Source organism: Melopsittacus undulatus, chromosome 6 (genome assembly GCF_012275295.1).
Source record: "Melopsittacus undulatus isolate bMelUnd1 chromosome 6, bMelUnd1.mat.Z, whole genome shotgun sequence".
NCBI classification, from domain to species: domain Eukaryota; kingdom Metazoa; phylum Chordata; class Aves; order Psittaciformes; family Psittaculidae; genus Melopsittacus; species Melopsittacus undulatus.
In genome coordinates, this window is record NC_047532.1 from 41,162,643 (window position 1) to 41,186,302 (window position 23,660).

At 40.8% G+C, this 23,660-nt stretch overlaps 1 protein-coding gene across 1 annotated transcript; it reads left to right on the top strand.

Moving 5' to 3' along the window:
- The first annotated feature begins 397 nt into the window (after positions 1 to 397).
- Positions 398 to 18,747, top strand: SEC62 (SEC62 homolog, preprotein translocation factor). The gene is made up of 8 exons (XM_005146878.4): positions 398 to 460; positions 8,551 to 8,659; positions 9,050 to 9,155; positions 11,151 to 11,355; positions 12,803 to 12,895; positions 15,521 to 15,581; positions 16,456 to 16,575; positions 17,164 to 18,747. The coding sequence occupies exons 1-8, from the start codon at positions 425 to 427 to the stop codon at positions 17,631 to 17,633; spliced, it is 1,200 nt and encodes a 399-aa protein (XP_005146935.1). The 5' UTR covers positions 398 to 424; the 3' UTR covers positions 17,634 to 18,747.
- Positions 18,748 to 23,660: the final 4,913 nt, after the last annotated feature.

Below are 23,660 nucleotides of genomic sequence, written 5' to 3' on the forward strand. Positions count from 1 at the left end.
CCTACCCTGGGTAGGCCCCAGCATTTAGCCCCGGCTGCCTGAGAGGAAACCGGGCAGCAAGAGGCACCATTCCCAATTTAGGAGTTCGACTTCAGACTCGAGGGTGAAGCCCAGGCATAGAGATGGCGCATCTCCCCCCAGGGCAGTTTATTAACCAGACTACTTCAGAGGGGCTGACAGCCAGAAAGGAACCCGACCCTCGGTCCGCAGCAATGCCTAAGCTGGGGCAGCCACCAGAGTGCAGCCCCAGCGCAGGGCTGCTACCAGCTGGCACTGAGGCCTGAGGCAAAGGAAACCCCCGCCCGCCACAGCCGAAGGCACGCCGGCCTGCCGCCCCACCGCAGGCTCCCGCCGCCTCTCGCGAGGCAGCTCCCCACCCTCCCCCCCGCTCGCTCACGTCACCGGCGGAGCAGACGGGGACAACATGGCGGAGCGGCGGAGGCACAGGAAGCGGATCCAGGTAGCTGGCCCTTTCCCTACCAGCCTGTCCTGCCCTTGCCTTCTCCCCGGGCGGCAGCCCCCTCTCTCCGTCCTCAGGGAGGCCCGGCTGGGCTGCGCCGGGCGGCCCGGCCGCCCCTCCGGGTGTCTTCCCTCCCCTTTCCACGGCCTCCCCGCCACGACGCCGTGCCGTTGTGAGGTGGTGGCGGCGGGCGGTGGGGGAAACACCATCGTCTCGTCCGCCGCCGGAGCAGCGGGAGCCCGCAGGCGCCGGGTGCGCCGCACCAGAGCTCGGGAGAAGCCCGGGCTGGCAGCGGGCGACAGGTTTTCCTCAGAATTTTCTAGCAAATTCATAAATCCTCGTAAATACTGAGGAAAGCTGGGGGCCCTGCGGGGCGGAGGAGTGCTTGTAGGAGCGTTCTGGGGATGCTGCAGGCACTGCTTCCCCGCCGCGGCGGGAGGCTGAGGGGCAGCCGGCACGGCGGGGAGCCCGCCCCGGCTTCCCCCTTTACTGGTGGGCCTGCTCTCAGACGGTCTGCGCCCTCAAAAGTACATGGTCTTCTTCGAAGACCAGCTGGAGAGATGTCGAGCTGTTGCCTGTTTTTAATGGTCCTATTATACTTAGGATCTCACCTGTTAACAGTGTTGGATAATAGCTTGATGTGGTATAACAGCACGCAGAATAGGAGAGCAGCCACCTTAGCTGAGAGCTGACCCATCATCTCTCTGTTCCAGCGATCATAAGCAAAAAGGCATGGGGCAGATGTTATAAGCATCTTAAAAACAAACGTGCCCAGCCAGGAAATGATTTGGTGAGGAAAACAGATCTGTTTTTAGAAAACATAACCGTGTGCAAATATAGATTTACCAGTTTTGAGATAATGTTAAAATGTAGTGATAATTGTGTGGTGTCACTGAAGGGCAAGATGAAGACATTTTAGGTATTTTCACTTACCTGGAAGTCTGGACTTCTTAGTACATTGATTTTAACAGTGAGTTTTACAAAGTTTATTATGCGTGTTTTGGACAGTTATAACATCAGGTACTGTAATGGCTGTTACCATTATGTATTATTAACACTAAGTTTAAATAGTGTGTGTTTGGGATTTACGACTCTGCTGTTGAGTGAGGATAATATTCACAAGAGAAATCATAAAGCTATTCAACAATGTACACTTCATATGTCATGTTTCTGCTTGGTTGCTCTCTCTCCTTTCCCTTTCCCTTCCCACCCCACTTTCCCTTCCTCTGAGAAAGCAGAGATATGCCTGTACATCATAGTTTCCTTTTTACCCTTTGATTCAAACTACAGGAGCCAGGGGAGGGGGAATGCAAAGGGTAATTAATAAAAATCTGGTTAAGCAAGCCTTAGCAGTCTATCAATCACAGATAGTGAATACCATAAAACATTACAGAATTATTATCTTTTCATACTCATCATAGATTGTCCCTTACCAAGGACAAAACTAGCTCAATAAAGCATCCATCAAACCCAAATTAAATGTAATTTAATGTTTTGTACAATACACAAGGCAGTGGTCTTGCAGGCACTTAAGCACATACTTAATTTCCTGTGTGTTAGCAGTAAAAGTATTTCCCAGATTATTAGTAATTAAATTGATGGCTGGATGTTAGCACTTATGGTTTAAGATTGTGGCCTGAATTTGAGATATAAGTGGGCAGATAAATGTGTATTGCATCTTAGTAGTTTCTCTGTGTGTGTAAGCAACAGTGGAAAGACAGGACAGTGAACAAAGAATGTTGAATGCCCAAGTGGTGTTCTTAATTGGGCAGTGAATAAAATAACACGTATTTTTCTTGGTAGTTGGTTTTTGTTGTTTTTTTTTTTTAAGTTTTTTGAACTTTATCAGCATAGTTACTGTATTATGTTTCAGGATAATGCTGCAAGTTTCTTGTTTTAAAATGGACTGTGATTTGTAGTTGTTGCAAGTGCTTTGGAAGCATGCATTTATTTTAGGGTGATGTGTACCCCTTAATAAAGAGAATATTTATCATACTGTATGCAAGTCTGACATCTGAATTGTCATTGAGTACAGCTCCATTTGACAAGAGAAAGGTTCTTAGGAGGAGGTGGTGTGTTTAGCTGTGGAGGAGACTGATATAATAGAGTTTGATACCAAATACTACCTGTATAGAACCTGGGTTATGAATAACTTTTATAGGATTTTATGTCTGCCATCAGGACTGGAATGATGTAGTTAGATCAGCTAACTGAGGAGGCATGAAAAAAGTCTCAGTAAAATAGTTCAAAGTTGCGTCAAGCCTACTGTCTGTGTTCTCCATCGGAAGCAATAACAGGAAGGATTTGTTTTATAGATTGCATTTTCATAGAAAGACACATTGTCCAATCTGTATTACATAGCTTAGACTCTTTGCCTGGCCACAAGCTGAAAGTTACAGAAGTTGCAGAAATTGTAACTTAGAAAGTTTGAATAGAGACATTTTAGAGGTAAAGTTTTCAAAGGATCATTCTGACAGTGATGGTAATTTAACTGTAACTGACATGAAGATTACTTAAGATATGCAATGGTGAGAAGAGGCTGGTCTGTAGACTGCAGCTTGCTCAAGCCAGTGGACTCCCACATTGTTAAAATTTCTGAAATCAAGAATGCTTGCTCTATACAAAGGGCTTATTAAAAGAAAGCAACATATGTTGTCTAGTGGCTAGTTTAATATTTTTTTTCTTTAGACAGATACATCTCAGAAGATGGGAGCTGTCATTGAATGACTGTTACTCCAGCAACCTGATCAAAGCTATTTCATTTCTTGGGGGGAAAAACCACAATTCCATGTGTATCCCAAAATACTCAAGCAAAAAATCTTCAGAGTTGCTTCCTCTGAGAAGCGTTCAGCTGGGTAACATGTGGCACTTGGTTTGCAGGGCCGCAGTTTGACTGTTAAGTAGGCACTAAGCTTTAATTACATTGGCCGGATTCCATTGTGCACAGTTCTGTTCTGCCCAGGTGAAGTTTTGTTTATCTTTGCGTTGCAGTTAATAGCACTTGAACAGCACCTTAGTGGTGTGTCCTCTACTCTAGAAATGTTAATGCATATAAAAACGGCTCTTCTGAATAGAGAAAACAGTTCTTAGGTAGTTCTTAGGTCAATGTCTCACTGCAAATTGATGGCTGAGCTGCAGATTGATGGCTGAGGTGGCATCAATGCCGCATGCATCCAATTAACAGCACATACTTTCCTTGTTGACTTCTTTTTTCCTCTTCACTCGAATCACTGGATTAAATCTTTGAGTCTCCTGATGGACATCTACTAAATAGCATTGACTGTTGTAGCCTATGGTTCTGTCTGTCTTGGTTTGGTCTCTGTGGGAAGGAAGATGAAACAGCTGCATTGCTGCTTCCTATGCTACAGTTTTTTGTGTATGCCTGTGGAAAGGATCTTCAGAAATGGTAACCTATTGATTGTCCAGTAACGCAGAGTTTAATCCACCTTGCCCATTTGTCTTTATTTTCTCGTACATTCTAGTAAAGCTGAGTGGGATGATAACAGAGGAGAATGGCTAAATAACTTCTTTGAAAGTGGGTGGTATTGAGTGATAAGGAGGAAGAAACAAAAATTTTGGGTGGAAAAATAGGAATTAAAAGTAGCAGACCTTGTCATTAAAACGAGAATCGTTTTTCAAAAATCTGAGTTACATTTTGGAAGGTGGGAAGAGAAAAAGTCAAAACAACTGGCCTAGGGTTAGAAGGGGATGGAAGTTGGCATGTTTTGGCTTTAAAATACCATACATAGTTCCTTTGACATGTGTTTAAGCTCAGAAAAAGTAGTGATTGCTGGAAAGATTAAATGAGGAAAACAAATACTTCTATTTTATAGGATACGTATAGGACAAAAAAAAATCTGTTAATCTTTTCTGTAAAGAAAATTAATGGCTTGTGGCTAGCACACAGCCATGGTAATCCAGAAGAACTGGTTTCTCTGCATGGTTCTGCCACTGTTTCTTTTAAGACACCTGGGGCGATCCATGTACTGGTCATCAATGCGGAAGTCAGGCTGTATTAATCACTGAAGAAAATACAGATGGATTCCTAAGACCCTAACACATGGAGTTTCTTTTCACTCCCACCCAGTGACCTGTCGAGTCGTGCTGATTTGTGAACTTTTTCTCTGCCCTATTGCACCTTGATTTCTTTTAGGCAAAATACAAATGTTTCATCAGAAAGGTTGAGTACTTACTCTGCTGCCACAGAACATCCTCTACTCTTAAGTCCTCAATAGGGAAAAGAAAAAAAATAATCCTGTAATTCAGCCCAAGCTTCCATGTGTTCAGACCATCTTCAGAGGAGATAACGGTAATGCAGTTGTAGTGTCCTTATAATACATGGAGAGGTGTGAGGAATGGAACATGGATTGACATAGTGTAATTTTTGATGTAGCTTCTCAGCTTGAAAAACAGTCTGTGTGTGACAAATGTACTTAAATTTCTTCTTATCTGAAAGTTATAAACTAATGGGCCTCAGAAGTAATTGTGAGGGATGGTGTTCTGAAAATCAGAGTTCTAAGACGTAAGAGCAACACAACAAACTGGACACTAATTTTATTAATTTTGATGACCTGTTTTAAACAGAGGAGCATAAATCCTTGTAGTGCATTTTTCTGCACATGCAATAACTTGTCTTGTTAGTAGTAGTTGTCATTTACTCTCTTCTGATTTTCCAGAAACCCTGTTTCCATTACAATGCTGTGGAAGGAAATCATCTTGAGTCGAACCTGTCTCCTTGCAACCGTGATGCAGGGGCGGGGGGGGCGCTGGGGGGAAAAGTGAAATTTTGAACCACAGGTATGCTCTGGCCTTTTGACATCCACTGTGTGATTCCAGGAGTAAGAGAACCTGAATAAGTCTTATTAAGGTAGACATGAGAGGGAGAAGGCAGCTCATGGGCACACTAGTTTTAATAGCCCAGTTCAGGTGTTTTTATTTTTCACATATACAGGCGGCTTTGCTGCTGCAGTCCCAGCTTGAATTAACTGGGAACTACATGAATCTGTTGAAGGAAGTTCTGTATGTACTGTGCTATACGTTGATTTGGGAGATAATAGTAAAAAAATTAGATTCAGATTTTCCTTTCACTTCGGTTGGTCTGAAAGGTCCGTGGGCTTGAAAATCTCAGCGTCATTTTATGAACTCATATAGGACAGAATTTTGATAGGAATGCTTGAGAATCATTCTTAAAATACCAGTACTTTCTTAGTAAGTAGGTAGCCTGAGCCCTACTTTTTCTGCCTGCCTTTAGATGGAGTTCTGTCTACCTAAATAAGAAATTTGATTTGATTTTATTTTTAATGGCATTCTTCCAGAGTTCGTAAATTATCAGGGATCATAAATCTCCAAATTTTACATGCTCTCTAGTGACAACATGCATTTTTCAATATACAAAATGAAAGTAGATGTAAGGGTTTAAAAATCTGGAGCAGAAGTATTTGGAAGCTTGACACTAGCCTATTTTTTATTACTGGAAAACAGGGTTTTAACAGAGAAGACATTTTACAACATTCCAGAAATATATTACCTGAGATGTTTCTTGAATCTTCCTAGTTTTCTATAAAAGCAAACTTTAAATACCAGGAAGTTTTCATATGCTTTTTAAGGTCATGTGATCTGTTGTAAAGCTTTATAGTTTGTTGAGAACTACCCCCTGATTTATTTGTCTAATGCTTTTCAAAATGTATAAGGAGACTTAAAGTGTCTGGCTTTTGGCTAGTTTTACAACCGAACATAAAGATCAGTTGAGCTGCATCTTAAAAAAGTTGTACTTAGGATATTGAAGTTTTCAGTGCTTGTGTTGATTTCATTTTAGGATGAAATGTAGTTTTCATTTATGTCAGTTGTCTGTTGTAATATTTTAACAAAAAACTGGCTTTGCAAATTAAAGTGATGAAAACAGGATGAAAAATGGGGATTAAATTGCAGAGAAAACTTTCTCAGAATAAGCTCAATGTAACTATGGCAGTCTTTTCACACGACAGAATTTTTGTTTGGAATGTTATAAAAGTAGCCCACAGAAAAAGACAAAGCTATACATAATAAGGAGCAATCAAAGTGAAAAAATCCTGGTGCCAGCCACTGCCTGTGTAGTACAGCACATGACCAAGCAGAATCATAAATATTTTAGGAAGAAGAAGGAAAAAAAAAAAGCCTAGCAGAGGAATTAACATTGATGTGAGTATCTGTAGCTTCTCTGACTGTTTTACTGTCTGTGCTGTGAAGAACAGCATTTTGCCCTGTGCGTTGTTGTTCCAAGTTTAATTTCCTGGTAGGAAATACTATAAAAGCATCTTTGTTTTTGTTTTTGCTGTATGTAGTCATCAGTCTTCACTGTACCTTAGCATCATTTGCTGGATTTAATCCATTTTAACTCCTTTTGTTGCTATTAGACTTCATCTGGTTTGGTACCAAACTTGGTAGCATCATTAGCAATCTACAGTTCCATGGAAGGGGACATCAGACCATAGAGTATATATTATGAGCATGCATGCAGTCAGGTAGTGAATAGTTTTCTATGAGTTATGTGATGTTTTATACAGATTCTTAGAAATTAAAAAGGGATAGAACATAAGGAGTTAATGTAATCCCTATGAGGATTATTAAAATCATCTGACTTAATTTGGGCATGTGTTTTTGAAACTAACTGGTGAGTGTGAGAACATATTTCTGCATAGAGATAAAGAATTTAAACTTTAAAAAATTCTCGGTAATCTCAGAACTGATGAACTGTGGAGTCTTTTGGATATCTTACGTCTGTATTGCTCTCTTTAAAATTATCCTCAGATAGGAAAAGCAACAATCTCCTCCAGAAGGATAATTCATTAACCGGTTCATTTTGAAAGTTTGCTATGCAAACTGTTGAAAATTAACAACTCTCACCAGCAAAGTTTTTATTCTGGTGTAACAACATCTATTTAACCTTGCATTTTCACTTGCCATGCTTCCCGTGCTATTGCCATTAACATCTTAAAAGCGGTGATGAAGGTTGTATATGTTTATTGACCTTTAAAAACATTTTATCTTTAAATAGAAACTTAGCATTCCGTGTATTCCTGTAAGTCACCAATCTGTTTTGTGGCTTCTGTAATCTATTTCTTTGGCCAGCACAAGAAGAATAGGTACAGAAAAGGTACTGCCAATCTGAGAAGATGTCCTGGTGTCTCCCTGTTACTGATCTGCGAGTAGTGGGGGATTTGGAAAATTCAGCCTTACTGCTTCAAAGAATTTTTACAGAGAGAAAGTTTGCATGACTTGGTGCAATACACCAAACACTTGTTTCAGATACGATTTTGTGAAGAAGGAACATTCCTTTCCTGCTTACAGATAACAGGTCTTAATTTTACATAATTGAAGATGTCTGTCTCCATCCTTCTGCCTTATACATTACTAAATTCTGCTACCTCTCTGCAAGTTGGTAAAGGTGCAGGGGTGATGAATGTGTGCAGACTAAGGGCTCCCTTTTCTTAAAATGCCTGTTTTGATGTTCGTGTACTTCATCCTGCTGCGCTTCATCATCTCTAGGTTGGCAGAATCTCCTTGATGGTACTCTGAAGTTCAAGTAATTTTGTGATCATGCAGTGATACTGAAATTTTCTAGCCAAATCTTTCAGCTTCTTTTCAACATGATTTTCTCCTCTTTCACCTGAAATTCAATCTGCTTTGTGTTCTGTCAGTATGCCTACGTTGCTGTCATTTCATACATTCTCATTCCTCCCTCTATTATTTTCCTTTGTTCTCAGCTTCACAACTGTTTTCATCCAAGCCTGTATGCCTTAAACAGCTTTCCATGTGCCCAGTGCTTACTTCATCTCTGAATTTTCTCTTTTTACAGAGCTGTTAAAGGAGTTCCTAGGTGTTGCCTTCAAATAACTAAAGAATTCCTACATTTTTGCTCTGTGTAGACAGGAAGGTCTTGGGGGAAGTGACTTGACCTATTATTGTATCTTTTACATTTTATTTGTTATTTATATATTGTCATAAAACAATGAGGACTTTGCAATATTTGATTTTCAAGCCCAAATGAGTGGTTTGTGTTTTTTTTCCCATGTGTTTAAAACTGTATTAATTTTGGACTTTTACCATTGTAGGAGGTTGGTGAGCCATTCAAAGAGGAGAAGGCTGTTGCTAAATACTTACGTTTCAACTGTCCAACAAAATCCACCAACATGATGGGCCACCGAGTTGATTATTTTATTGGTAGGGTTACTTTTAACCAGAGAATGGAAGTTTCTTGTAACTTTGTACTTGTACTTGGAGGGGGGTGTATGTTTTGTTTTTATTATTAGTGCTTTATCTAGTAAGTACTGCTCTTACAATTTGGTTTTGAAAAGTTATCTAGGTATTAGATAGCCATAAAATTAATCTTAACAGCCTGAAGTAAACACAATAAACTTTCCACTCTGTTATTTAAAGATGCATAATTTTAAAGAGTAATGTATTTTAGAATAGTGGCTAGTTGTACCTTAAAGAGTGAGAAGATGTGGAACATCACAACTGACTGGTTGGTGTGGTTCAAGGAATGTAGACTAAATGTGAAAATGAATGTTCTTAATTTTAACACATTTTCTATTCTGTTTTCCCCTCTAGCCTCAAAAGCTGTGGATTGCCTCCTGGATTCTAAATGGGCAAAGGCAAAGAAAGGGGAAGAGGCTTTATTTACAACCCGAGAGTCTGTAGTTGATTACTGCAACAGGTATGGCCTTGTCTCATTAATTATGTTTATTAATGAGTATAGTTGTCAAGCTATTAAGTTGTCTTAGCTGTTTAAGAACCAGTTGCACTTAGACTTTGTGCATTCTCAAACATGGGCTTTTTTGTAAAAATCATGATTGCAGTTTTATTACTGTGTTTGAAGGTACAAACAGTGTTGTTTCTTCATCTTTGTTCTTGAAACTGGCATGCTTTCATTATGTGTGTGAGGCAGCAAGATGAAAAAAATAATTTTCCTAAATTTCATAGTTTTTTAAAGTTGGTAGGATCAGAGCTCTCCAGTGTCTGATGTGGAGCTGGTCTGCCATCATGGTAGAAGCTTGATCCTGAGGTTTAGATTATGCCTCTCAGGTGGTCAGATGTCCCTTTAGTGTACTCGCTGAAGCTGTTTTCAGAGTTTTAAATATTAGCACAGTCTACTTCCTTTGCCTTTTGGAAGGGAGGGAGAAGTATCTTAATACAGAAATAACCCCTTCAGTGTAAAGGGCTGCTTAGGCTCTTATGCACATTGAAAACAAGTACCTTAACTCTCTTGTTATGGCTATTGCTTGTTTAATCTGTCGTATTAAACAAAAGAACAAAGAGCAGATCCTGCTCCTTCACCTTGTGTCAGTTGCATCAATCAATTGCATATTTAAAACAAGTTACCAACTGAATTCATAACACTGTTCAAGTACATAAGGTCTCCTGATACTCATATATTGATCTAAGTTCAGTAAATTATCTTTTGAGGGGTCTTGCTCACAAATAAGCTACAGAAACAATGCTCTTTTCAGCAGATCTATAGAGGGTTAGCAAGTTGGGAATCAGCAAGCAATCTGAACTTCACTAGTTATGGCAAGGTCTGTCCTGCTTCAGGACTGTGCTGTTTGCTGTGCTGGTACTATGGCTGTGTGCTTGGAGCAGGAGGTCTTGTACAGTCCCATCTTTTTATAATTCCATCAGAGGCAGAGGTAGCTCCCACACCTGAAAGAGCTGGCCTTCATGCAAGACCTGTCCTGTGGGCTGCTCAGTACCTGAGCCCCTAAACTTCCAGCTGCAAAGAAAAGTAGTTTCTGCCAAACAAGTGATTTTTCTGTTGCTAGAAAGAGAATCCATGTCAACAGTTGTCTGAAGGAAGGTTTTTTTACACTCCTGGAATAACTCTGCCTGACAATCAGCATGCGCATAAGTGTAATTGGTAGAATGACTTCTCTATCCTCAGCGAGTTCCTCAGTTTAACCAGCAGTATGGCATAAAGATTTGGTCTGCAGCAAGAGATGAAAGAAAGCAAAGACAAATCAGGTTGATTTGTTGCTCCAGATGAGGATTTTTGTTGTGAACGTGTGTTTGGGTTTCACACCCCACTGCTTCCTCTCAGGCATAGAGCAGTATTCTGTATGGCTCTTCTTATTCTGAATTTGGCTATGATTCTTCCAACAACGTTACTTGCTGGTGACAAGGTTAAGGTTGAGAATCCCAGATACTATTTCCTGGAGCCCGTTGGCCATATGTGTACATGCTCTAAGGTATATTTGTAGCTGGTGTGAATGGAATGTTTGCACATGTACCACAGTTTTATGAGGATGATTACTTGCCGAGGTACTCAATAAGCTATATGTGCACTTTCTTATTTGTGCTGTGGAATACACTGACATGAACCTGAACATAAATATTGGATGAAGTTGCATTAGTGGGAAAGATAATTAAATTGACCTGGTGGATTTCACAGTCTTGCATCTTGCAGATTCATTCATATCTATGCAAAATGCTGCCACAGAAAAGTAGGAGGTTTACCCAGTTTTGAGAAGTAAGAGGTGGGACCCAGGATAGTTAGATTTTGTGTTATAAATAGAGCAGATGATGGTGATCTCTGTCTTTCAGTCATGCTAGTCATGATTATAGTAGATATTCTAGAATGGTATCTGATAACAGTTGAGAAAACATCATTATCACACATCTATACTTAAATGTATCATTTAACTTCTTTCATTTTAAGACTTCTGAAAAAACAGTTTTTTCATCGAGCATTAAAAGTGATGAAAATGAAACCTGACAAGGATACAAAGAAAGAAAAGGAAAAAGGAAAGGCTGAGACTGGGAAAGAAGAGGAGAAAAAGAGCAAGAAGGAAAGTGTCAAAGATGACAAAAATAAGAAGGAAAAAGAAAAGAAGAAGGATGGTGAAAAAGAGGAGTGTAAGAAGGTAAGTACTGTCTGTCAGAGGAGAGAGAAACATGTGACAGGGAATATAGTAACTGGTGAGATTACATGGGCTTAAAATATAGTTGGTTGTTCTGAAATGTGACACACTTTTTTTTTTTGCTTGTTTTCATCTGTAAAATACACTGGGTTTGTGGTTTGCTTGGTTTTTACTTTAGGCTTGCTCTGATTTTGATCTGTATCAAAAAAGAGGCTTCAGCTGTGCCTTGTTTATCTCATCATCTTCCAGTGTGGGCTGAGATAATAAAAATCTCTTAGCTGCAGCAGGCAGTAATGCTTTCTGTGTTACCACAGGATGACACACAGGCATGGGACTGGACATCTGAGAGCAGTGTAGCCGCACACCTGAAACAAAACGAAGTTTGCAGTGTTTGGCAATAAGAATATTTGGAATGTAATGTTTGATACATGATGCTTGTAAATAGCTCTGCGCTAGGGTTTGTGTGGGACAGCTCCATTACTAACCTGTGTCACACCTAGTTTTCACAGACTTCTGATTTACTTCCTTTAAACTTTAAGCTATCTTTATTATTTAAGTTTTCATGTGGTTTTTCATGTTTTCATTCCTGATATATTAACAGAATTCCTAAATTAAAATGTTAGGAGTCTGCAGGAGAAACTTGAGAAGGGGATGTGTTTTTTTTTCTTCTATATACAGTGGTGTAAATCCAGTGAGAGTTAGTAGGATAGTGCTCAGAAGTGATTCCCATTCAGACACTCCTCGTTGAAATAAGGGCATCTTTAGCGACAGCTATAGTCAACAAGTACAAAGGTCTGGACCTCAGAAGAAAGCCAGGTGGCTAATGAAAGAATTACAAACAAAACAATCTCACTGGCAGTCTAAACACAGAAGCCAGTGTAAGATTATCTTAACTCTTGAGCTACTTTAAAATACTGCTGCTGCAAGTTATGAACCCCAGCAGTTGCCTGTCATCTGGAGAGTTGTGTTAGTAAGTGTAATGTTCATTTTTAAACCAGTCATTATTTATTGAGCTGATATTTTAGTGGATTATATAAGGCAATGAGTAGTAACTTGAACACCACCACAGGACAAAAATTAGAAAGTTAATTTTAAACAAAGAAAATAAGCAAAAAGAAGGAAACAGGAGACAGGGAGAGGAGGAAGCACAAAATCCAGAAAGAGACTGAGGAGATAAACCAGGCAGAATCCAATTCTGAAAGGATGCCCTTGTGGTAAATACAGAACAAATAATTCTAATAAACTTAGGGTTGAAGTGGTGTTCTCTGTTACTTACTGATCTTTGTGCAGATTTCCTGTTAACTATCTGTGGAGCTTTGCTATGCATTTGAAGGCATAATATAATCCTGAAGTCATAGTGTAGTCCTTAGACACTAACTATAAAAATAAGATTTCTCTTTCCTTAAAATTGTGACTTCAATTTTAACTTCAATTTTGTGCTTGTTTTCAGGATGAGACCCCAGGAACACCCAAGAAAAAGGAAACTAAAAGGAAATTTAAACTTGAGCCACATGAAGAGCAAGTTTTCTTGGATGGCAATGAGGTAGGATTTATGAGTACTTCTTTACCTTTAGTGTCAGTGCACTATTGTCCAGTAATTGGTTTACTGGATTTCTGCAAACTCTTTCTTGGCATGTAGAAAGAAAAATTAATGGCAATATGGTAGCTGATCTTGAAACACAGGTTTTTATATATTTGCAAGGAGGTCAGAGGGAGATAACCAGTAGCTTAAAAAAATCACGAAGAAATGGTATTACTAGTAGTTTTTGTGTTGGTGGCCATGAGGGTGCAGTGTTTGTCCTCAGGGTGTAATGGGGTGCTGGAGCAAGGCTGCACAGAGCAGTTTTACAGCCTCCATGCTCAGCAGCTTTCCGGAGTGGACCCAGTAGAACCCTGAGTAAGCCGGGCAGGCCTTGCAGTGGACCCTGCTCTGAACAGCAGGATGAGCTGGAGGGCCTCTTCAGGTCCCTTCCAACCCACATTATCCTGTGGCTGTTATCCTGCTAAAATATTTGTAAACAAGACACAGACCTTTTGAAACATGATGTTCAGTCACAGGTGGGGAAATAAAAACATTCTTGCCACCCAGAGGCTGCCTGACTCTGATCTGGGCAGACGGGTGATGCTTGGGCATTCCTCAGTTCGCATCCTGGCTTTACTGCTGAAACTCTGATCTTAAATGCTTCTGCATACTTTGCTTTCCTGGAAGACAGAGAACTTAATTCTTTAACAGCTCTGTAATGCAGAGAGTAATTCTTGTGTTTTTAATGTTTGGTATAAGCGGGAAGCCTTCACTTCAGCAAAATTACACTGTGTTTGTGTTGATGCTGTGTGCCACTGTCCTGGAATTTCCCTGAAGATTCTTGCATATGATGGTTATAAAACATACACAGCAGTGAACTCTAAATAAACACTTTGTGCTGAAAATGCATTTCCTCTATGTATCTTTATTTTGCTCTTCTCAGTCAGTTCTTTTACTGCCAGCCTTGTTCTGTGTCATCCCACTGCATACTGAATCACACCTCCCTCTGATCCTCACTGTTGTCTTTTGCATGGAGTAACTGTGATGGTGAGTGGCATTCAAAGTGAGGGCGCAGCACTGCATTTGCAGTACAATGGTATTTACTCCTTGTCTTAACATCATTTACTTTTTTTATTTATTAATGACCTGACATTGTTGAAGAACTGCACTCTCAAGAGTTTTTTTTTAAGTAGGAGCTAATTTCGAGCCAATCCTTGTGTATGTAGATTGAGCTGGTTTTTACCTTTTCTTCCTTATTTTGCACTTATGAACACTGAATATTATTACATACTGCCTTACTGCCGGTTGCCAGTCATGAGCTGCAGTTTATTTGGACTCATGGAATAGCTGACTGGAAGCAGAGCTGCGTTTGCATGTACTCAACTCTCACACTCTGCGAGAAGCAGAATATTAAATACATGTTGTGTCACTCTGAAAAACTGTATTATTGCCTCTAAGGTGTCCTCCTGCTAGTTCATACTAACACGTTGCTGGGGGGTTGCTGGTTTCTCGTAATTAGCAGCTTCTCTTCATAATTCATAGCTGAGATTCAAGTTGTTTGGTAGGAAGAAAAAAAATCCCATTTTTCTAGTTCAGAAAATCCTGCACTTTAGCTAGAAGTTGGTGGTGTTTTTTAACAAGGGTGAGCAAATCTGATTCAGACATGTCCACAGTTCTAGCACAAACATTTTGTACCATGTTGCAACTGTAGACATGTAGATAACAGTGCGCTGTGGAACAGCAGGTACAGTTATGCTTATCTGAGGCCATCAAATGGGACCTCAGCTGAATTGAGCATTTCAGCTGGTTGCTTTGTTCCATATGTTCAGTCTGGTTATTTCCCCTCTTAAGGAAATCTCTTCAAAGGTAGATGGAGTATGGCCAGCAGGTTGAGGGTGGTGATTCTGCCCTTCTACTTTGCTCTCATGAGACCCTGCTATGGCAGGGGATTGGAACTACATGATCTTTAAGGCCCCTTCCAACCCAAACCATTCTATGATTCTGTTTTGTTTGCACAAAAGTTTTTTTTGACTTCATACTTAACAACATTAATGAATAAGGAAAGGTAAAACCAAACCTTGCTTCAGTGATATGTCTGAATTTTTCATTTCCCCGTCAGTTTTTCTGTCTGATTGTTTTCCCCAGGATTTTGTCACCTGTAAGTTAAACAGGTACAACTTCTTTCATGAAGTAATTCTTTGAGAGATCCAGGCTGAGCTTTCCACTTACACAGTATAGAAACTCCTTCCCTTCGTTCTTCCCCTCCAATGGGAAGCCTCCAGCATGGCCAGCACTCTGCCCAGCTGCAGCTAGAATGGCCTTCAGCCTTCTGCCACAAGGCTCATTTTATAACCAGCACAGCTCAGGCAGTGCTGCGGGCATGTAGGCATGTAGCCCCTTGGCTGTCTGTCTCCTTTTGTACCCCTTCTGCTGCCAGAAACCTGTTTCAAGTCCTGGTCAAAGTATAACCCTTCCTAGGATACAGGGGCCCTTGCCCGGCTCCTCTGCTCTGACACAGTACTGACTGCAGGGCCTCTGTTCAGCACCAAGTAGACAGCATGGCAGTAAGTGTTTGGATGAGGCAACAAATGAAATAATTTATCAGAGCTTGTTTTCCAAGTGTAAACCAGATTATTTCTGTTGTAGGTATATGTGTGGATCTATGACCCTGTTCACTTTAAAACTTTTGCCATGGGACTTGTACTTGGTAAGTAAGAGCAGGTGCTGGTGAGGACATCATAAATGTAGGCATAGTATTCCAGGCCCGTCTGTCCTTGGTGAAGTTTGTCTTTTCCCAGATAAAATTTTGCTCTTCAGTCTCAGCATGATGTGATATTGATCCTATTACATGAATTTTGAAGGGCTGCACATGTTAAAAAGTAAAAGCTGAAACATGCTTTAGCACAGATGTGGAAGCTGGTCATTTCCATTCTTTAAGCTAACAAGTAAGTGATCCAATAGGCAATGTGGGTTATATAAAAGTGTGATAAATATTAAAGGGATGATTTTAAGCTATGAGTGATACCTTTCTGATCCTAAAACTTGTATTTGTGTAGGATAAGCCAAATCACCTGTTTTGGTTTTTTTTAATCTAAATTAGTATTGATGTTAACTGCTGATGTTAAGCTCACTGATGACAGTGAGCTAACAGATCAGTGTCCTACTGGTCTAGTCCCCTGACTTGTTCCTGCCAGCTTCCTCTGTGTGGAACAACCACCTCTCCGGAGAACTCATGTTATCCCTTGTCGGCTTTGACCCACAAGGATCAAAGTGGGGCCACCACAACTTCCATCCAGCTCCCTGTGTCCCTTTCCTGCTGCACCTGTTATAGTCAGCGCCCTGCTCCCCTTTTTACTTGTGCCCACTCCTCAGAGGGGCTCCTTTTGCTCTGTTGGCTAAGCAGAGTGAGTCAGAGTTGCTGAATGCAATGTCTCTACCCCGTACAAAAACCAGTTAGTCTAGACAAATTTTCAGCTATTGTCAGTACCTCGTACTATGCTAATACCTTGAATAAATATTAAGCCTAGTATCTTTGTACCCATACCATGAAAAATTAATTATCCCTTTCATGCTTTTCTTAGTAATTGCTGTTATAGCTGCAACGCTGTTTCCCCTCTGGCCAGCGGAAATGCGTGTTGGTGTTTATTACCTCAGTGTAGGAGCAGGCTGTTTCGTCGCCAGTATTCTTCTTCTTGCCGTTGGTAAGTGTTGGTCATCCTCCCTGTCACCAGGTGAAGTTTGAAAGGTCAGAGACAAGGGAGACAGAGCCTACCTCTTGGACGTGGTCTTAACAGTCAGACCGATTCCTTGTTACGGATTTCCCTCCTGGCCACTGGGTGTCAGAGTTGTGCCACAGAAAGAAAGGAATCAAGCTTGTCACCTGGTTATTTCCTGTAGAGTGGAGATCTGTGTACTCCCTCCCTTAAAAAAAAAAAAAAAAAAGGGGGGGGGGGCAAAGCAAACCCAAGAGCTGTGCATAAGAACATATTCAGTGGTGGCAATGATGTAACCAGGATTTTAAAGCTTTCTTCAGCTTGTATCTCTGTAGCAGGGGGGATTAAAAGCTAATTCATAGATAAGGTTCATAATTAATGAGGTGGGGGAGACATGGAAGGAACAGTTGATGCCATAGTGCTGTTGCAGAACAAGAGATTTCCTCCTAAGGTCACCCCTGTCCCTGGCTTGGGGTGGGCATCAGCCTGTAGTGCACATCTCTTACACCACAGGTGTGCATTGTGTGTCTTTATAATAAACCCCAGCATTTCTGTTTTTTTTTTTTTTATATACAGCTCGCTGCATCCTTTTCTTGATCATCTGGCTGATCACTGGAGGAAGGCATCACTTCTGGTTCCTGCCAAACCTTACAGCAGATGTGGGCTTCATTGACTCCTTCAGGCCTGTGTACACACATGAATACAAAGGACCAAAAGCAGACTTAAAGAAAGAGGAAAAATCAGAATCCAAAAAGCAGCAAAAATACGACAGTGAGGAGAAATCAGACAGTGAGAAGAAGGAAGAAGATGATGGGAAAACAGAAGGACCGAGGAACTCGGGAACAGACGGCTCTGGAGGAGAGCGGCATTCAGACACTGACAGTGACAGGCGTGAAGACGAGAGGTCCCAGCACAGTAGTGGAAATGGAAACGACTTTGAAATGATCACAAAAGAGGAACTGGAACAGCAAACAGATGATGGGGATTGTGAAGAGGAGGAAGAGGAGGAAGACACCGAAAGTAGGCCTTCACATGAAAAATCATAACTCACTGTGGTTTGGGGACTAAGTATGTGCAAATGGTTGGATTTTCTTTGTTGGCTGATCACCAAAACATAGACCATACAGTAGCGTCTTTGTTTGCTGAAATATACATTTCACCAAACAGTTTTATATCTAGTTCCTTCATTTTTTTTAACCATTAACTTGATTATTTGGTACTATGTTAATCATTAATATCCATTTACAGAAGTTTTATCAATCTGACAAGTTTTCTATTGATTGATAGATTGCCCAGATTGTCCTCAAACATACTGAAAAACAGTTTTCTGGTACTTGCATAACTGGTCGATTAGTTAGCTTCTCAAACTTGCTTTTGTAAAACAGGTGATAGTGTAATGACCAAATCTTTGATTATTCCTGGTTATTTGATCTCTAGTTAGGTAAAGCCCATCTTAGCCTACAGCTTTCTTGATATCCTTCTTGATTTTGTTTTCAAAAGATAGTGAAAACTTTCCTGAGAAAACTAGTTTTATCAGAAGTATTTGGCTGAAAACGTAGAAGCTGGTAGTGCTGAATTCAGCTGCAGTGCTCTTTTTCTCCAGACTGCATGCCAGCAACCGAGGAAATCCAAACTGGTTTTGTACATCTGGTTCACAGAAAGATGTCATCTCCAGCAGGTGAAGGAACTCTCCAGGTTCGGAAATCCTGTTTTCCTTCTCCTGCTCCATCATAATTAAAATTTAAATAAATGTATTCTGTACATAATTTACAAATAAAGCAAACCATTTACTTTAACTGCTACTTATTATTTAGAGATTTGATCCAGCATTGAGTTTGTATTATTAAAGCCATTTTGTGGTGTATCTCTCGGAGAAATGCAAGTCACGAGGACCTCACAGAATATTTGTGTATGATTGGTAGCTGTTCCACAAAAGCTTTAGTTTTGTGCCAACATTCCATGTATTTGAGTATGAGTAAATTGATCTTTATTAAATGAAAGCAAACAACATAGCTGTATGTATGCCTTAATGTTAAACTTTCTCTATTCTGGAACCGGAATACTTTTAAAACTGAAGAGGCAGAAGAGTATTCCTCTGTTCAGAAACACAGGTAACTCAAACCTAATACAAAGTGACCATTAATAATTTGTTTATAAATATTTTTGAGTCGTTTGTATGGTTTCTGTTGTGCGTCCCTTTCTGCTGGATGCTTGGAGGATGTATGTTCAGGTTAACTAAGCACTGAGAAAGTGAAGACTTGGTATCATTCCTCCAGATGACTCCAAGAGTGAGTATAGATTCGAATGCCTCCTGGACCCACTCAGAGAAGACAAGGGTAAGCCTGGCATTTTAATGACTGACTTGCAGAACTGTTTTTCCCTGTCCTAAATTGGTTCCCCTTCCTTCCAGCATTGGCGTTTTGGATTAAGATACTATTTTTTTCAGATTATGCAAATACAAACATCATAATGGGTGCATTGATAATTCATGGATCTGGTGTATTTGCTTCTTAAATATTTACTCCATGAGGAAACAGATAAATTGGATCACTTTTTTATTAATGTAGCAAAAAATTAAAGGACCCATTACCTTAATGGACTGACTCCTGGATACTTGTGTGGTATCACTGATTACAACAGTTAAGGAAGTACCTGACTTGGGTGCATCTTGTGGTGATGAAGCCGCTCCAGCAACTGGTCTGAGACACTCCTGATGCTTTGCTCAGGTGAGGACTCATTCTCTTTGTGCTTTCATGTCACACCCGCATGGCTGCTGCTGACAGCAGATCTGCCTCTTCCTGCACAAGAACCTTGGGCCTGTTTGCTCTGTGAGTGCTGGTACCTCTGGCCTGAAGAGCGGGTGCTATGGCTTGTTTGGTAACTTGTTTTTCAGCAGGCAGGTGCCGAGTTACAAAACTTTGTGCTGAATGTTTGTGTTCAGTTCCTGCTGATGCTGATGGAAGCAAAACCGAGGGTGGCCAGCCTTGCACATAGGCGTCTTCCAGAAGCCATTTAGAGATTAGCACTGAGGGAGCACTCCATACACTGAGCACAGCAGAACACATGTGCTGGCAGTGTCCAGCAGTGGCTCACAGCAGGCTCCACAGCCACTGCTGGTCTTTGAAGAAATAGGGGATTTCAATCATTTCAAGTGCGTTTCCTCCTAAAAGTGAAGTAACATCTTAAGGGCCTTGCTGAGGAAATAAGGTTGAAATGGTTGAATAATAAATACTTAAGTAATGTTGCCATCTGCTTCCTGCTAAGTTGATGTGTGCGATATGCCAGCACTACCTGCCTGTGGCCTCAGGAATGGTATCCAGGTCTCAAAATTAACTACAGAAATTTTGTACTCACCTTACTGAAGTCCCAGGCTCACCCAGTGGTAGGCACTGAAGTAGCCTTAAAACTCTTTCACTTATCTGCAGTGAATGACTCCATCTCCTGAAGAAGTGGTGTGAAGAAAGAGATAAAGAGATGACTGATTTCAGTGGTTCAGGAAAGGACCGTGACCCATTACTGCAATCCAGCATTTTCTACAAATATTCCCCCAAGAGTTCAGAATTACTTTGAATGAGATAATGAGAGAAGTGAATACAATATGACAGTAATAGTAAAACTGTGAGTAGACTTACGGTATCCTGAGAAACGCTTCCAGTCCAAAGAGAGAAAATCACAGGGGGAGTTGGCTACATTTAGTTGTTTATCAGGATGCTTCTGTATCAATTAGGTATTTAGAAGTTCTTCCTCATTTTGACATTTAATTTCCAGAGCCTAGGGTGACCTTATGGGAACAAGTATATATGTACACATTTAGTGGAAAGTTATTTAAATTTAACTACTCTATTAAGATGTCCTTCCTGCAATAAACTTTTATAGTGGTCTTACTGATATTCCTCCAAGTGTTTTATATACCAAATATAATTTTCTGATTGTTTTTCTTTGAGAGGAAGTATGATTCTTCCTAACTTTTTTCTTTTCCCCATTAAAACTGGTAAAACACAAATAAGTATTTCATGCAGGTCAGTGTTTAGCAGGGATGTTATACACATGTATGGTCTGCTTCGCTCCAGTATGGATGCAGTAACCTCAGTTCACTTGCAGTGTTCTGCTTTCCTTAAAGGCAGATCTTTCCCTAGCAATTAGGAAATACACAAGCTTGTCAACGAGCAATTTTAATTTATTTCCTAATCAGCAGAAATGTTACAGCACTTCTGGGGATGCCTGTGATGTCTACTTTTGAATAGCAGGATACCTTTGTAGCATCAGCTTGGGGGGAAGCATTTACTGTAACTGCTGTATATCATAGAGAGATTTTTTTTTATAAAAAATATATATTTTATAGCATATATATTTTTTTCTCATTTAGGCTTGTGTCTGTTTGAAATAATACCAGGCACAGTTCATAGAGCATCCTATAGCATGAGGAAGGGCACATAAAGAGAAATGAAGAATGTCTCAGTCCCTCAATCGACTCTTAAATGATGTTTTAACCAGGACTTCTGTTCCCCTTTGTTAGATCAGGAGAAAAGCTGGCAGAAGTATCTGCCTCAGGTAAACATGAAATACAGAAAGTACACCTGCCTGCCTTAGCTCCTGATTTTCCATCCTCTCACCACCTGCATTTGCCTCTGTGGTGCTAAGCTCTAAGAGCCTTGCAGGGTTGCTCTCCAGCTCCTCTGAGGATATAATTCTCTTCTAAGTGGGGTCACAGTGACAGTAAAGTCACATTCAAACCTCCTGCTTGGCATCAAAAGCACTAAGGCAACACAGAAATACCCTGTTCCAGCTGCAGTTGTTTGAGTGGCAGCAGGTGGAAGTCCTGACCAGAATCCCTCCTTGATCTCTTAGCAGATTTGAGTCTGAATGGGCTCTGTTCAGGGTATAGCTATTTCACTCTCCCTGCTGTTGTGCCTTACCCTCCCTCCCTTATGCAGTTACTGAGCTGCTAACTCCAGCTATCCCTATCCCACAATTCAGATAATTCAGCCACAAACCTAAGCCCATTTACCAAATACACCTACATACCACTTGGAAAACAGACCACTGCATAGAAGTTAACTATCAGTATCTACAGTACCTACATCCCCTTAGAGATGTCACAGTGAGCAGTAAAGACCAGCTTCCCTGCCACTTTGTGTCCCAGAGGCTAACCAAGCTCTTGCTCCCCATGGACCTGCCTGCAGCTGACATGTTCTATAGCCCAGCTGTTCATAACAAGAATGTGTTCTTCCCCTCTTCCCCATCCCAAAAATTTTCCTTACTCAGTCTAGGTGTCCAATGTTTCTCTATGCAGCTGCTAGTTGGGATTTCCAAGAAGTGCTATATCTTGCCTTTCCCAGAACAGATACACACTCTGCTCTGCACAAGACCTGAGGCAGACTGGTACATGCCCTTTTCCATGCTAAAGGAGCTCATGGCTTTGGCTCCAGGCACTAGAAAAGCTTTGGTAGTGGCACCATGGAGGTGCAGAATCCTAACACGTGGATCCAATGTCAACAACTGGTGATTTAAAAATTGTGCTGGCATTTAAACACCCCATGAAAGGTGTTTTGGCCTTAGTTGTTAAGGGAGAGCTGAGTCCTTTTAACTTCTAAATTCGCTTCCCTCCTTCACTCCTCAGAAAAGAGAGAGGAGGGCTTAGCAAGGGAAGGTGAAAGATCCCCTTGGAGAGAGACGGTGAGAGGGGACATCCCAAGCTGGTGACAGCACTGGCAGGCTGGGTGCAAGAAGAGTGCTTCTGAAGAAAAGCAAAGTGGAGCAGACACAGGATCCAAAGAGCCAGCAATACCCCTGGTTTGACTTGCAGCAGGCCGAAGCTAGCCCCCAACAGCTGCTTGAGGCACATTGCAACATACAGTTTCAGATCAACTTTTCCAGTAGGAAGGTTCTATACATATGGATTCCATAGACAGTGTTGAGTTCTAGAAAGCTTGTATTTGCCTTGCTTCCTTATATTTGAGTCTAAATTCTTGTAGCATCAAACAAACAGGAGAGGAGACAGACCAGTGGTTAATTTTTTCTGCTCCCAGACAGTGATCAGAAAGGGACGCTCCAGCAGGAGATGCTCAGGGACCATGAGTTCTCATACAGCACCTTCTGCCCCTGAATGTAGCTACTCACTTCCTAGCTGTTGCGGGAAGGGGGGCTGTATTGCTTACTGCTTGGCTGTCATTTCATCCAACTATTTCTCATAGTTTTTTTAAAGCAAACCTAGAAATGTCTGAATCATGCAAGTCTGAACAAAATTATTTATGATGCTATTTTTACCAGAAAGTCTTTATCAAACAGTTTCCAATATCCAAAGCAGTGACAATGCAGATGAGTTTTCATGTTGGGACCTACTGCTCAACATTTAGCAGGAGATCATTGCTAGGGTTACCTTCTCTTTTAAATAAGGCAGCTCTTGTTAGGAACTACCACCTACTCTGTGAGTCTCCATGTACCTGCCAGTATGGCAATGTGATGGATTGACTTTTAAATATGGAAAAGCCAGAGAGATCAATTTTGCTGGGAGCTTTAGAGCTCCTAACTAGAGAGGTGATAGTTAACTATCATCTGGAACAAGGCTGACCTCCAGCTCACTCCAGAGGATTCCTCAGACTACCTGGGTATTTTTTCTAATATGAAGGGCTGACAGATTTGATTTTCAATGTCTCTGATCAATCCCTCTCCAAAAAATCAGAATAATACAGTAGATCTTTACCTGCTTTACCACTCTGCTGTAAGGGTATATGAGCTGATGTTTGCAAAACAGAAGTTAAGACCTGGGACACTAACTTCTAACAAAGTTTTCTTAGTACATAACTGTTGAACATGATTTATGACAGATTCTTATCAAATACTTCAAAGGGAATTAGAGGAGAGTGGTATGAAATGACCCAAGGCTCTGCCATCTACCAGCACAGCACTGCAGCTTTCTTGCATGGAGTGTAAGGAGAAGGACAAAACAATCCTATCAGTGTGCATGAACTGAGACTGAAGCAGCTGCTGAATGTTTTTCAATAGACTTCCTGGTAATGGCTGGTACAATTTCATTAGTGCTTCTCATTTTATTTAATAAAACATTGGATGGT

Bases quoted from the DNA above. Each gene is read 5' to 3' on its own strand.
- SEC62 (XM_005146878.4), top strand. From the start codon at position 425: ATGGCGGAGCGGCGGAGGCACAGGAAGCGGATCCAG. The intron at 461-8,550 runs GTAGCTGGCCCT...TTACCATTGTAG, and splicing joins GGCACAGGAAGCGGATCCAG to GAGGTTGGTGAGCCATTCAA. The intron at 8,660-9,049 runs GTAGGGTTACTT...TTTCCCCTCTAG, and splicing joins CCGAGTTGATTATTTTATTG to CCTCAAAAGCTGTGGATTGC.